Source organism: Medicago sativa, chromosome 3, assembly GCF_051527215.1.
Source record: "Medicago sativa cultivar Bolivia chromosome 3, Bolivia_mono, whole genome shotgun sequence".
Classification (NCBI taxonomy): Eukaryota; Viridiplantae; Streptophyta; class Magnoliopsida; order Fabales; family Fabaceae; genus Medicago; species Medicago sativa.
In genome coordinates this window covers 75146492-75162190 of record NC_140751.1, presented here as the reverse complement: position 1 = coordinate 75162190, position 15699 = coordinate 75146492, and the positions used below count along the sequence as shown (strand labels likewise).

The following is a 15699-nucleotide window of genomic DNA, read 5'->3' as shown; positions in this document are numbered from 1 at the left end:
ATTGATTGTTGACCATATTGACAAAGTATATTGTTTGTTGTACAAGGGTGCTGAGTGGACATTATTAATTGTTGAGTGCATCATGTGGCATTTGTTCTTTCTGAAATAATAATAATACTAACAATAATTTAGTCAAAAAATAATAATACAAACAATAACAATGACAAATAAACGCGCAACAAACACGGTATGTTCAGTTACGTGGTAATGTCCGTGAGGTCACTCCCAACCAATAGACATTGACGTACGTAGCCAATGCATGTGTTTCTTTACAAATCACAACCACAATACGACACTAACATTAAGGTTGAAAACCTATGTCACTTTTTCTTCCTTTTCTTATCTCTCTATTGGAAATGGAAATAGAACAAGATTTTGTTTAGCCTATTAAAATGGCAAAGGTTGATTTTAATAAATTACGAAATATTATGCTTTCCTTAAAGAACATCTTTTCAATTATTTTTTATTTCTATATATATGACATCCTTCATTTCGTGTAGGCCTCACCCCATTTTTCTTATTTTGTTTCCAAGACTATTTTTTTTGTACAACTTTCTAAGACTGTTCTATTTGTCACACATAACAACCCTGATTATATTATTTTCTGTAAACTAACTATCCTCATTTAATCATTTTCATGATTTGTGACTTCTATGTGAAATATATTCTATAGAAATATTTTACTTTTAAATGTTCTCTTAAAATAGTTATCTCAAACTGTTGTCAATGAATGTTGGTTTCAATAAAGAATTGACTTATACTCCCTCCGGTCACATTTATAAGCAAAAAGTAGCTTTTTAAGTATATTGAATAATTAATGTACCTGACCTATAAATGTGACTGCATACATTAAGTATTCAATGTATCTAAAAAAGTGTTTTTTGCTTATAAATGTGACCGGAGAGAGTATTATACAAGGGCGTGTGTTTGACTTTCACTTTTATATGAGAACGTTGTTAATAGAAAAATCTAAAGTACGGTTGGCCCAACCCTTAGGCCACTAAAGTCATTGTTTTAGATAAAAAAAAAAAATTACAATAAGACAAGTTTCGATGTTTTTTTGAATAAATATATAAATATATACATACTAATTATTCGCCTTGTATGCATGAATATCATTGTAAATTGGTGGTAAAGGGTGCGTTTGTTTTAGTTTTTTTAATATAAATTTTAATTTTGTCATTTTTAAGTGTTTGCTTAGGATTTTTAGTAAAATCATTTTATCAAAAAAAATTATTTTGACTCTAAAATGAAAATATATTAGTATTAAATTTTCTCAAAATCTAGTTTTTTTCAAAAACAAAGAGGTGACACATGAACTAGTTAAAGATAATTTTTATTAAAAAAAATTGATTTTTTTGGGTAGTAAACAAACACAAATAACTTCAATTTTTTAAAAAAAATCTCTAGATTTTTCTAACACAAAATTAATTTTTTTTAAAGTAAAACAAACGCACCCAAAGTTTCCTTCCTAATGCAGAAGAAATTGTGTTTCATTCCACCAATAATTATTTGTCAGATTTTGAACTAGTTTTTACTTAGTGCAGCACAAAAAAGTATTCCAAATATGCAAAAAACCAATTTTAGTGACATCAGGAATACTTTACCACCAAGTCACACTAAATCGATGAATAAAACAATCTGGTAGTTATACAAAATTTAAAATAGCTCATAATACTTGTACAGATTGTTAACAATAGAGATGATATAACAGGAGAAAGAGAAAGATGTTAGAATTTCAATAACATGAAATAACATCATTTTTGCAAAAGACTAATATTACTCTATATATGTTTATAGGGACACATAGACTCAAACAAACATAAATCAAGCACAAATTATAATTTATAACAAAAAATAAACGATATAAATCTAATTCTAAATGATAATCTAATTCTAAAAGTCATCTTGAACATAACTCAGTTGCCAGGAGCATTGCGATATACAAAAGCTAGAGTTAAAACCTAGTATCTATTTCACTAAACTCTAGTGTCTAAATTGCTCTATTAAATCCATTTCATTAACCAATGAAGCAAAATACATATTTAATGATTTTTTACTCGTATTCAACTCCTTTTGGTAAAACATATGTTTTTAAACTTGTATCATCACTAAAGACCTTAAAATTGCCCCTAAAAAAAGACCTTAAAATTGAACCGTAAAGAAAATGCCTCCATATTTTGAGCACAGGCTTCACATTCGCCAACTCTAATAAATCATGGATAGAGTAGTTTTTTTTCAAGAGTATTACATTGTGTAAAACAGGTGTTGGTGTCAACCTCCTCCTAAGATCCAAAAAGCTCTCTTCACACTGGCATCCCCACACAAAGTTTGACTTATACGAGTCAACTTAGTTAAGGGCAAAACTATATTAGAGAAACATTTCATACATGGTCTATAATTAACAGCTAGCATGTGGAACTGGATTCTGATAATCCAAGAAAACGAAACATAAGTTAAATCCTCAAAGTAAATGACATGCACAAGGTTCCAATCTGCCTTTTCACATTTTCTAAGAGCAAATCAACACGAAAGTTTGGAGCATAGGAGGAAGTGTGGGATGCCTTGATAAATGTATTAGTACTCAGTCTCCAACCAGTTCATATGTTATATACCAATTACCAATTCTTTTCTTGTTTGCACCATACAATGTGCATGAGAAGGAAGATACCGGAATGCAAAAAACACAAATAAACGAACTTATTTTTTTAAATGAAGTAATAGTCATTCTGGTCCGTGAACGTGTAATGAGTAGCCACAATAATTTTGGAATGTGTCGAAATTTTAATATAATCCGTGATTGTGCACTCCGACTATCAAAATAGTTTATCGCGTTTAGGTATGACAATGGGGCAGAGTCAGGGGCAGAGCCAGGAATTTAAAGTCAGGGGGACCAAATACAAGAAACATAATTTGATTAAAAGAATCTCTTATTTATAAATGTTAACCCGTAACGCAATATTAACCCTAGATTTAACCTAATTTTTCCCTCCACACTTTTGCATTTAATGTTTATCTAAAGTCAAATTATGTTCCTACTTTTATGCTATTTTTTTGGAAAGGAATTACCCCGCCCTATATTACTCTACTGACATCTCTTACTTATAATAAAGCTTAACCTATCTCTTACTTATAATAAAGCTTAACCTATCTCGTTATACTAGACCTAATTTTAACATAATTTTTCCCTCCACACTTTTGCATTTAATGTTTATCTAAAGTCAAATTATGTTCCTAATTTTATGCTATTTTTTTCTCTTGGTTTTTTCTTTTCCTTTCAAATTATACTAGACCATCGACCCGTGCTAACGCGCGGGTCATATCGAAGGTAATATTTGACGGTAATAGGTAACAAAATAGTTTAGATGAATGTCATGATTGTCATATAGTATTTCATAAAAATTAGGTTAAAATTAGGTTAAGTATAGCGAGACGGGTTAACATTTATAAGTAAGAGATAGCGAGACGGGTTAACATTTATAAGTGAGAGATTTCCAAAAAAATAGCATATAATTAGGAACATAATTTTATTTTACTTTAGATAAACATTAAATGCAAAAGTGTGGAGGAAAAAATTAGGTTAAGTATAGCGAGACGGGTTAACATTTATAAGTAAGAGATGTTTATATCTAAAGTCAAATTATGTTTTTTATTTTATGCTATTTTTTTGGAAAGGAATTACCCCGCCCTATATTACTCTACTGGCAATTTAATCCTTCCTACTCTCATGACAATTTAGGTGCTAATTTTATGAGATTCACAAAGTATAAAACCTTTTCTGTGTTAAACGACTTATGTCATTTCAATATCATATTATGTTATATTCGAAGAACAGATGTTTCATTATGGAATGAACTATGTCATTGCACTCATATTATTTTATATTTCATTGTCAATTATTACTATCGATATGACCCGTGCATAAGCACGGGTCGATGGTCTAGTAATTGTTTAAATATAAAAGGTATATAAGAAACCCTAAACTAATATTTTCTCTCTTGGTAAAGAAATTTATAACTATATTTAGTAGGAGAGCCATTAATCAATAAATATATCTAACATACAAAAAAATAAAAAAATAAAATAGTAGTGTATATGTTCTAGGATTAAATATGTTGTTAGTCTCTACAAAATTATTCATTTTCAAGTTTAGTCCCTAAAAATATTTGTTCAATTTAAGTCCTTATTTGCATTTATATGCATTATTTTGAGGACTAAAAATAATTCGTTTGACTATTCTTATAGAGTGCAATATTATGGAGGATTAAACTTAGGGTTAAATATGTTTTTGGTCCCTACAAAATTGCGACCTTGTAAGTTTAGTCCTTACTTAATTTTAATAGCATTTTTAATCCCTAAAAAAAATTTCTGCACTCAATAATAGTCCTTACTCAATCCAAATTTGTTTAATTTATGCTTAAATTCTTAAGTTTTTCAACAATTTTTTACAGGCGTGTTAAGAACGTTATTAAAAGGTCCTCCGAAAAAAATATCGCAAAAATTTGATTTCTATGTCCATATTTTTGTTACTTATATCTTAAACTTTTGTCGTTTTAAAAAATTCATATTTAATTTATTTCATGTTAAAAAATTATAGATTTTAGTAAATAAACCTTTCATAATGTTCTAAACTTGTATAAAAAGAATCGTTAAAAAATTTAAGAGTTTAAGGATAATTAAACAAAATTTATTTTAGCAGGGACTAAAATTATAAGTAAATTTTTTTTTGTAGGGATTAAAAAAGCTATTAAAATTAAGTAAGGACTAAACTTAGAAGGTCGCCATTTTATAGGGACCAAAAACATAATTAACCCTTAAACTTATACTTAAAATTTAACAGAGACTAAACTTAAAAGCTCGTAATTTTGTAAAAACCAAAAACATATTTAACCATATATTTTGTATTTAACTTTGAAATTTATTTCAAAAGGAGAACTTGGAAATGAAAAGTGTATTTCTATGGACACACAAAAAAGAAAATGATTTTTTTTTTCCGACCCTGTTTGCCAAAAAAATTCCAAAGTTGAACCCCTATTGAAAAAAAATACAGAAATGACCCACTTTCAATTTTTGGGGGTTTTTTTTTGTCGTTTTCTTCAGTCCCGCCGTTTCAATTGGCGGGAATGAGCCGTCATCCTGACAAACGTCCCGTCGTGACAGGCCAGGCTGCTGCAGGTTTTTTTTTTATTATTTTTTTCAGTACCGCCATTTCAAATGGCGGGAATGAATATATTATTTTTTTTTCGTTTTTTTAATTTTTTGGCCATTGTTTGTTTATTTAAAACACAAATAATAATAAATGAAAATTAATGATAATAAATATTAATTTATTAATTTTAAAACACTAATTATTTTATTCATACGAAATAAAAACAAAAACTACTTTCTTCTCGGCAACCATTTACGCCAATGTAAACTATGACCTCCCGTAGCACATAATTTATCTTTTTTAGTTCGAACGGGTCGTTGATCTTGCTCTTCCTCTTCCTCTTCCTCTTCCTCATCTTCTTCCTGTTCCACATCCTCATCAGGAATTTCAGCATCATCATTAGTTTCCATAGCGACTTCATTTTGCACTTGTGGAGCTGAGTTGGTCCAGATTTCGTTAACGAAGTCATCGTCATTAAACCCTGATGCCAGACTTTCTATAGTATTAGTTTGTGAATTTGTCCAATGAGGTGCGTAGTTTGTTTGGGGATAGTTTACAATGTGTGGGGGGGTTGGTAGGTTGAACGAGGAGTACTGTGATTGGTCTGGGTAACTGGTTTGTGTGGTGTACTGAGTTGGATTGTAGTCATCAAATGAATAGTTTGATGTTCGGGAGCTTTCTCCATGATGACTTTGTTGAGAATAGGTTGGATATGGGATTGGGGTGTTACATAAGAATTGGTTTGTGGGTTGTGGCGGTGATTGGTAAGTTTGGTTGTAGTTGTAGTTGGTGGATGGGTTAAAGCTTTGGTCAAAGTTAGTGGGTGGAGGTGTCATGAATTGGTTGTATGTTGGAGGTGTATTTGACCACATATTTTCATCTGGCACCGTATAGGTTTCTGGCGTTGCAGGATAGTCAGGCGACAATTGTGGTAAAATTCTTGCACATGCTTGCCTTGGGTTTGTCAATAATACATCTCTAGAAAGCCACAGATGATTTCCGAAAAATTCCCAATACCATGCAAAATATTGACGATTTGGATAAACCTCATGGTTATACCGAACGCCCTGAAGTGCTAATTGATGTCGTTGGTTCCAGTTTTGGACTTGACGATGATGCTTATCTCTCCACGAGCCTTTAATTTTATCTTTTGTCAAATTAATTTTGTGGAAAGCTTTCAAATTATCTGGTAAGGCAGGTGGATATTGTGGTAAGCCGAATTGAAGCCGAACTCTATCCGTTTGATGCCTCTCGACTATCTGAAAATTGATGAGATATGTGTTGGCAGACCATATCTGGCTTTCTTCTTCGTTGGTGTAATGGAATTTGAGATAAGGCCTCCAGGAGAACTGTTTAAAAATAATGAATATTAGTCTTCAATTGTTGACTAAAAAGCAATCACGAAAAAAAAATGTAATACCTGATCATATGTCATGGTGTCGATTTTTGAACGTATAGATACGAGATTATGCCGAGGATGTTCCACGAATTTATTACCATGTGCTAGCCATCTAATTAATTTTTAAAATGTTATAGTTAACATAGGCTGGATAAATGTATTTAAAAATTAATAAAAAATAACATTTATTTTACTTACATATTTGCCAATGGAAGTTGTGTATCAGCTTGTGGTGTTTGTCTGGGCACGGGAGCTAAGCATGACATTCTTGACCACGCCCATGCTTGTAAGAGAATTGTGCACCCAGGCATGTCGCTAGTGCCATATATTGCGCCGTCACACAAGGATCTATATAGCGTGGCCAAACAAGCTGAACCCCAACTGTATTGTCCAACCTCCTCAAGTGATTTATCCAACAATTGCAAAAATGATAAATGTACAAGGTTACCACTAATATTAGGCATTATTCGAGAGCCTATCAAGTATAAGACATAGGCTCTAAACATATTTAGAGTCGTGGGGGGACCTGCCATACCAACACCATTGACATAATCTTCAAGCCATGATAATTTTATACTCTTCCCGTCATGTCGAGTATTCATTGGCTTACTTCCTAAAATTGGTTCAACAATCTCCCACCCAACTTCCGTTTTCCCGGTAACCGGTTCACCGTTAATCTTTAAACCAAGGAGCATATGAACGTCTTCCAACGTTATTGTACACTCGCCTGATGGAAAAAGAAACGTGTGTGTCTCCGGCCTCCATCTTTCACACAATGCGGCAATTAAACGATTATCAACGATCAGAGCCGCTTACTGTCCACCGCTGCATATGCGTAACGTTGACGTTGATGCATATGATGCTCTACCTACATACAATCACTGGAATACTAATGTTCCTGTCGATGGGGTTATTGAGCAAGGAATGACATTTCACAGCAAAGAAGATTGTTTGCATGCAATCAAGTCTTTCCACATCCGACAATCGCTGGATTACGATGTTATACACTCAGATCCAAGAAGATATGTCATTCAATGTACCCTCGAGACTTGTCAATTTAAGTTGAGAGTGTCCTTTAGAAAAAGGAGTGGCAAATGGAAGATTGGGACCATGATGGGTCCACACAGTTGCACATCGACTCTATTGTCACAGGATCATCGCAAGCTCAACTACAAACTTATAAGCCAAAGCATCAAAACACTTGTGCATGCAGATGCCTCGGTAACTCCAAACTTGATCATTGCGCACATTAAAGAAAAGTTTAACTACACAACCACATATCGAAAGGCGTGGTTAGCAAAGAACGCGGCCATCGAATCTATTTACGGGAAATGGGAGGAATCTTATAATGATCTTCCGCAATGGTTGAATGTGATGAAGGAGACAATGCCAGGGACCGTCTTTGATTTAAAAACGCAAATTGGCGAGAATGGAGAGACACAATTTCATCGTCTATTTTGGGCCTTCTATCCATGCATCAATGGGTTTAAGTATTGCAAACCAGTTGTCCATGTCGACGGGACATGGTTGTATGGCAAGTACAAAGGGACATTGTTGCTTGCGGTAGCTCAAGACGGAAACAACAAAACGATTCCAATCGCCTTTGCGCTTGTCGAAGGTGAGACAAAAGAGGGCTGGAGTTTTTTTTTGAAAAATCTAAGAAGGCACGTCACAAAAGGAATATCTGTCTGCATGGTCTCCGACAGACATGAATCTATTAAAAGCGCATTCAATGACCCAAGGAATGGTTGGCAAGAAACTGGTTCAACTCATGTGTACTGCATTCAACACATTAAGCAAAATTTCATGAGGACAATCAAGGATGGAGATCTTAAGGATGTTGTAAATAATATGGGTAAGCATATTATCTTACGGTTTTTTTATATCGTGTTATTATTAAATAAGTTCATAATCTAACTAATTGTTTTTTCTTAACGTGCAGGACATGCCCTAAACGTACCCTTGTTCGATTACTATCGTGGTGTAATCCAGAAGGCAAATCAGCGTGCATTAGATTGGGTGGACAATATTCCGAAAGAAAAATGGACTCAAGCATATGACGAGGGTCGACGATGGGGCCACATGACAAGCAACATCGTTGAGTCGTGGAACTCTGTGTTTAAGGGAACACGCAACCTACCTGTTACGCCTATAGTTCAATCAACCTACTATAGGCTGGCATGTCTCTTTGCTAATAGGGCTCAAAAAGCGTTTGCAAGGGTTGGTTCCGGAGATTTGTTCAGTGAATATTGCCAGAATGTGATTAAGGATGACATTGTTAAGTCCAACACCCATCATGTCGAACAGTTTGACCGAGAAAGGTTTACCTTCTCAGTCCGTGAGACCGTCAACTACAGGGAGGGAAGGCGAATGGGAACTTTCAAGGTGGACCTCCAAGCGGGGTGGTGTGATTGTGGGAAATTTCAAGCTTTACATTTGCCTTGTTCCCATGTCATAGCCGCGTGTTCTTCATTTCGCTATGACTACACAACCCTTATTCCAGCTGTGTTCAAAAACGAGAGTGTTTACTCCATCTACAACACAGCTTTCAAAGTAGTCCAGGATAAGAGTTATTGGCCCCCATACGACGGTCCCGTGCTTTGCCATAATCCAAACATGCGAAGACTAAAGAAAGGTCGACCCAATAGTACCCGCATAAGGACTGAAATGGACGAGGAGGTGGTAGAGAAGACTCCGACACCGAGACAGTGTGGGTTGTGTCGGCATACCGGTCATATTAGGAGAAATTGTCCAAGTATAAATAACCGATAGTTAATAACGTTATGTATTATGTGTTCAAATAAATTAATATGTTTTTATTTATTATTATTATTATTTATGTTTTTATTTATTATTATTATTATTATTTCTTGCCAAAAAATAATTTTTATTATTATTATTTTCTGTTTTTATTAAACAAACAATGGCCAAAAAATTTAAAAAACGAAAAAAAAAATAATATATTCATTCCCGCCATTTGAAATGGCGGTACTGAAAAAAAAATAATAAAAAAAAAACCTGCAGCAGCCTGGCCTGTCACGACGGGACGTTTGTCAGGATGACGGCTCATTCCCGCCAATTGAAACGGCGGGACTGAAGAAAACGACAAAAAAAAAACCCCAAAAATTGAAAGTGGGTCATTTCTGTATTTTTTTTCAATAGGGGGTCAACTTTGGAATTTTTTTGGCAAACAGGGTCGAAAAAAAAAAATTCAAAGAAAATCAACAAACCAAACAAATAAGCTCAAGTGGTTAACGAGTTCCACTAAAGGATAAATTGTTCAGGAGGACCTGAGTTTTGATTCTTGAGTGGAACAAATCTTGTCCAGTCACTTACCTCCTGATCGGACACTAGATTACCATGACCCATTTACCATGAGAACTGGAGGGTTAACAAAAAAAAAAAGATATATCATTGTGGTTAATTTTATTTAAAATGTGTTGTCGAAATGGCTGCGTCGATATTATTTTACGAAATATGAGATAGTTTAAAATACTATGAAGTATAAAATTAATGATATTAGTTGCCAATTAATCTAGTAACATTGTAACATTTTTTGATAGAAAAAATATACATTGTAATTAGATTAATTGGGGGAACCATAGCCTAATTATCCTTGATGAAACATTTTAAAATACTATAATTGTAGTGTATAAAAAAAATTATTGAAAACGTGGGGGGGACCATGGCCCCTATTGCCCCCCAGTACATCCGCCACTGGGCAGAGTGGGGACGGGTTTTACCTTTCTCGTCCCGTACCCGTCTCTCATATACTTACATGTTACCCAACGAGGATGAGAAATTGAATCCATCTCCATTCCTGACGGGTTCGGGTATCCCCGTCCCCGCAATAAATTATTTTTTTAATTAAAAAATGAAAAATGAAGTTTTTTCTAGTCATGAGAGAAGAGATAATGGAGATCGATGTTTGCGGTAATGGGAAAGAGAGACCAAATGAGTGAATGTAGACACATTCTGACTGCGTGAGTGAAATGTTTAGGATTTGAGTTTCTATTTTTATATAAAGGGAGTAATAAAGAGGTATAAAATAATTTCTACCAAAAAAAAAAGAGGTATAGAATAATTTTCTACATTGAGGATGTGTTTGGGTGTAACTTCGAGGTGGATGCCTATATCCTCGATACCCGTCTGGTACCCATATTTTGAGATCGGGGAAAACTCAAACTCATAATGAGTCATGCCCAAACTCTGTCAAACCAGGGTGAGTATGGACGGGTAACCGCGGATATACGTTTTGTTGTCATGCCTACTCGCGTTAAAATGTTTCGTTGATACTTTCATATCAATCCTTCATTATACTTATTTATTGTCATATCAATCCATTCTATAAGGAAAAAATTATGTTACAATGTCGTTGAGAGACTATTTTAACGTCAGGCTCTTTTGACTATTGAAGTACACCGTCATAGACTATATTGAAATTTTGATATATTCATGGATTATTGTGACTACTCGTTACAAATTTAAGGACCAAAATAACTATAGTCCATTTTTGAATTTTAGTTGCGAGGATAAAACTGTCTTTTAATATTTTCATCAATTTCTCTCCTCAATTTTCTATTCATCCAAACCAGTGAAAAGAAACTTTAGTATTCTCTCTCTTTTTTTATTTCTTTCTGCTCATCCAAACAACATAAAATATCTCCCCAACTTCTCTCTTATTTCTCTCTCCTCTATTTCTTTGAGCATCCAAACAGAAGTGTAAACCTTTCGCAAATCACAACAACACACACAGCCTCCTCAACCCTAAACCCTTCCTGCGATTGAGCAATTCACATCAACAACACAGCTTTCTTCGTCTCTTCCCACAGGTTTATTTCTTCTCTCTGTTTCTCACTTTCTCTATTATTTTTTCTCCTTTAATTTACTTTTTTATTTCCTTTAATTTTATCTGAAAAATGTTGCAGATTGTGATTTATGGTATTATGGTATTTTAGTTTTAAATGTATTAGTGTCCGCGTCATAATTTTTAATATATGTGTAGCGGTATCAGTCCTAAGTTTTTTACATTAGCGGTGACGAGGTGTCTGTATGTGTCGTGTCAGGTGTCCGTGTTCGAGTCCGTGCTTCATAGATTATTACCAGTGTAACAAACTTATGAAGATTATTATGTATTTCTGATGAATGTTAGTTAATAGATATACCGCCAGTTTGATCACAAATTGCTTCTGACTACTGGGTGATCTTTGTGTGAAATGAAATCTTAATTGAATCTGGTTTGTTTTGTAGGTAAAATAAAATAGATGGGTGGCGCATTTTGGGGAACACGGGTGATGGAGGTAGTGAAGAAGCATGATTCTTCGGGACTTTTATGGAAGAGAATCAAACTCACCACAACTCGTAAAGCCAATGCCAAGAAGCGTCTTCGCCGTGTGTGGCAGGTAATTTCAATAACACGTAATTTCTCTGTTTATTGTTTTATCGGCTGTGGTTGAAATGATGAGCATTTAGTAAAGATGGTGGAAAATAAGCTTGGTTTGGGCATGTAGAGTGAAGTTCTGTAGATTTTGTACTTAGGAGAGTAGATCAAATGGAGGATGGTTGGATCACTAGAGGCAGAGGAAAACCTAGAAAAACTATAAGAGAAACTATTAGGAAAAACTTGGAGATTAATGAGTAGGACCAAGATATGGTTTGAGTGAACATTATGGCGTAATTTGATCAATGTAGACGATCCCCACTTAGTGAGATAGGGCTTGGTTGTTGTTGTTGTTGTATTTCATCTATACTCGCTTATTTTTGTTCATGTATTCTTTGTTTCCAAATATTGAACAATAATTGTGACTGTCAATGGCTAATGTTATGGTACATTTTTTGTTTTTTGTTTATGGAAGAATGAAGCTGTCCTCAAGGCTTGTTCTGAACCAGCTCCTTCAGCAAGTTCTTCTGCCAGTGCCGACAATGTTACAAAGAGTACTTAAGTTGAAGGGTGTCCACCTGAAGGTTGTTCCATCGGTATTTGGAGATCCCAATTCTATATTAGTTTTTGCAGCACATTTGAAAAACTATAGAGGATGCTTCAATTAGCCAATGATTTTAACTTTCTTACGAAAACTAGTTTGTAAGCTGTAACCTTTTTAGGGCGCATAAGCTGCAAATGCATTACAGTTTTTTTAGAGCTTTAGCTACGTGATGTCTTGTGTGAGCATTACTATGTAACTTGCATTTTGTGCACAATCTCTTGCCTATTTTATGAAGCCAGTCAACAGTTCTATAACGTGTCAGCGTTTACTACTACCAAAATTTCTAGCATTGCAGTTGTTGCGATGCATATTGATGTTAGTTTGGCATGAGTTTGGTTTATAAATTTATATTAAATGTAACCGATGATGCATTCCCTACCCCTCTTCTTAAATCTTATCTCCCCATTATATCCATTTCACTACTGTGCTAAAATCTTCTTAGCTACCTGAAGGTCCCTCAATTTACTAACACAGAAGAATGGAGAACACCTTGAAGTCTCGTGCCCTCTGTCTTTGCACACATTACATTGCATTGTTGCATTAGTATCTTTCATGATTTTCATAAACATGGAAATTATTCGGCAATGTGGTCGCAGATACTGCCATGATTGTAATGTCGCACATGTGTCATGTGATGTGATGCAGTTCACAATTAAAAAGATATGTATGTTCATATTTCATTGCTGATAGCATGATTTTGATTGTTAGGTCATCAAATTACTTGCAACAAGTAACTTGGGTTTGTGGTTTCCTTTTAGTTTTTAACATTGTTTATGTCTTGCTTGCTCTACATACTTTGTTGTTCCTAGTTAAGATTTTTAACGGTATGCATTCTATATTCTGGATGTAGAAAGTCAAATTTCATTTTAGAATAGTAAAAGAAAACATCAACAGCAGGGAGGTCCCCAAATCTTGGTATCAGAAGAAGGATGTATTCTGTCTTGAGGACTTAAGTGTGGTCTTGGTCTTAACCCATCAACTATGATAGGGTTGGACAACTAGTACTCTGGATGAAATTCAAGTTATCTTTAGGGCACTGTTTTCCTTGGCCCTTAATATCAACATCAGTTATGGATATAAGTGTTTGCAAAATTCATCAAATTTGTGTCGTCTGGATGTTGTGTTTTTTAACAATTTGTACGGTCTAGATGCATATTTTATCGAAAATATCACGTGCTTCTATGATATTTGAACATTATAAAAATTATCTTTTTTTTACTTAGAGAAAAATACTTGGGAGCATTTGCTACCCAAGATCACTTGATTTAATTTTGTTTGTGGGAAGCATTTCTTAAAATAATTTCAGATATACTTGTTTGTGTATTCGATCTTTATTACCACTTTCTTTAGTTGGTTCATATAACATCTTCACAAGTATCTCCATGGCGTGATGTGATTGGATACAAGTATTAAAAGGAATTACACTAACAAATGAAATCCTTTAAATATTAGTTTTATGTCGTTATCAGTCAGTTTGAAATAAATAAAATAGTTTGTTTGATTTTTATTTTATGCACCATATATTTGCAAAGTTAACATACACGATCGATATATAATATTTGATAGAATAAGACAATAAGGTAAAATGGTCTTCCCCTAAAAATAAAATAAAATGGTTTTATATAGTCGTAAAACAAGAACAAATGTATAGTGTTTAGGCATATATTCATTGAGGTGTATTTTTTTTTTTTTTGGTACAACCCAAGAAAAGAAAAATTAAGCAATTAAATGAACATTTCAAGACATGCAAGCGTTGAAAATATCACAAAAAATGAGACTTTGAAGTTCTTTAGGATGAGTCTCAACAACATATAAATCAAAGGAGTTACTAGTTAGGATGAGTCTCAATAACATAGAAATCAAAGGAGTCTAAAGATAGACTGAAATTAGTTAGTCAATTTGTCAATTGTTTCTTTCACGCAATGTATGGTTGATCTGAACTTGTTGATTCATGTTTTTTAGGTCATGGATGCGCCGAATCAAGGTAGGAACGTTCATGTTAATGTTACAGTTCCCTGCTACCATGTTGACTCAAACTTGAGTCACTCTCCACTTGTAGGTGTGTGATCCCCTATCTATGAGCCATATACATACCAATCTATATGGCCCACATCTTCGCATAGAGCGCACCATAGAAACCTATATTACGAGCTTAACTATTCAAAAGATTACCACTACTATCACAGAGAAGGCCGCCATATCTTGAATGGCTAATTGAGCTTTTATGTGTGTTGTCACGATTGAGTTTAACCTAATCCTCTCAGGGTTGCTTCCAACCAATGAAAACAGGGTCAGTGTGTTGAAGTCATCCAATTATGTGTGTCTGTTTGCAACTATCAATCTCCATAGCTATCTTGATAATCACATGTGTTAGATTAAAGGGGCAATGAGACTCCTCTTCAAAAATGTTTTTATTCCTCCACGTCCACAAGTGCCAACATGTTACCACAAAGATAGTTTGCCACTCATTCTTGTGTGCTTCCGTCTTCTTCTTGTTGAGGTTGTTAAAGATTCAATCTCTGTAATTCAAAGAAAATAAATTAGTAATGTAATTAGAAGCCGCTAACATAAGGCAAACTCAGGTTGATTGTTCGCAATCTCTTAAAACATGGATGATTGCTTCATCTTCATTTCCGCAAGGTTGAGACAAGGGGATATTCCACTTCCCCATCTACTTTCTGCAATAATGCATTAGGAAATGTGCATGAGACGTTACTGACATGAAATTTTTAAATATGTGAGGCCATTTCTAACTCCACAAACTATTCCAAATCCCCATCTCTCTCTCTCTCTCTCTCTCTCTCTCTCTCTCTCTCTCTCTCTCTTTCTCTCTCTATGTGTTTGTGTGTGTGAAGGTTATAAGCACTTTGAACAATGAATTGAAGGGTATTGGTTCCACTCCATCCAATGGAGTCTGGTCCATTTGTTTCCTCGAGGGCTGGGATTGCCATCGACTAATTTACAGTTATGTGGGGAAGATGTGTAATATCCCGCTTAACAGTAACAGAATATTACCCATTAGACGCGTCAGAGGACAAATGATCATGGAAATGTCTATTAATGGCATAAGTCAGGTATGAGCTAGATATCAGAGATTAAGTGTTATAGAACGTCAAGTACGACGGAAGATGTTTTTATGAAATATCAGTCAAGCAGGGGTTTATGTA

At 34.3% G+C, this 15699-nt stretch overlaps 3 protein-coding genes across 3 annotated transcripts; 2 read left to right on the top strand and 1 right to left on the bottom strand.

Annotated features, from left to right (window-relative positions):
- Positions 1-5339: 5339 nt before the first annotated feature.
- On the bottom strand, positions 5340-7306 carry LOC146940176 (serine/threonine-protein phosphatase 7 long form homolog). Its single transcript, XM_085757969.1, has 3 exons — positions 6747-7306; positions 6570-6660; positions 5340-6498 (listed from the first exon to the last, which is right to left on the bottom strand). Exons 1-3 carry the CDS (start codon positions 7241-7243, stop codon positions 5380-5382), a joined length of 1707 nt encoding a protein of 568 aa, XP_085614095.1. The 5' UTR covers positions 7244-7306; the 3' UTR covers positions 5340-5379.
- Positions 7307-7631: 325 nt separating this feature from the next.
- Positions 7632-9374, top strand: LOC146940175 (uncharacterized). The gene is made up of 2 exons (XM_085753826.1): positions 7632-8403; positions 8491-9374. Exons 1-2 carry the CDS (start codon positions 7659-7661, stop codon positions 9318-9320), a joined length of 1575 nt encoding a protein of 524 aa, XP_085609952.1. The 5' UTR covers positions 7632-7658; the 3' UTR covers positions 9321-9374.
- A 1874-nt stretch (positions 9375-11248) lies between these two features.
- LOC146940174 (uncharacterized) lies at positions 11249-12697 on the top strand. Its single transcript, XM_085753817.1, has 3 exons — positions 11249-11380; positions 11799-11950; positions 12404-12697. Exons 2-3 carry the CDS (start codon positions 11813-11815, stop codon positions 12488-12490), a joined length of 225 nt encoding a protein of 74 aa, XP_085609943.1. The 5' UTR covers positions 11249-11380; positions 11799-11812; the 3' UTR covers positions 12491-12697.
- Positions 12698-15699: the final 3002 nt, after the last annotated feature.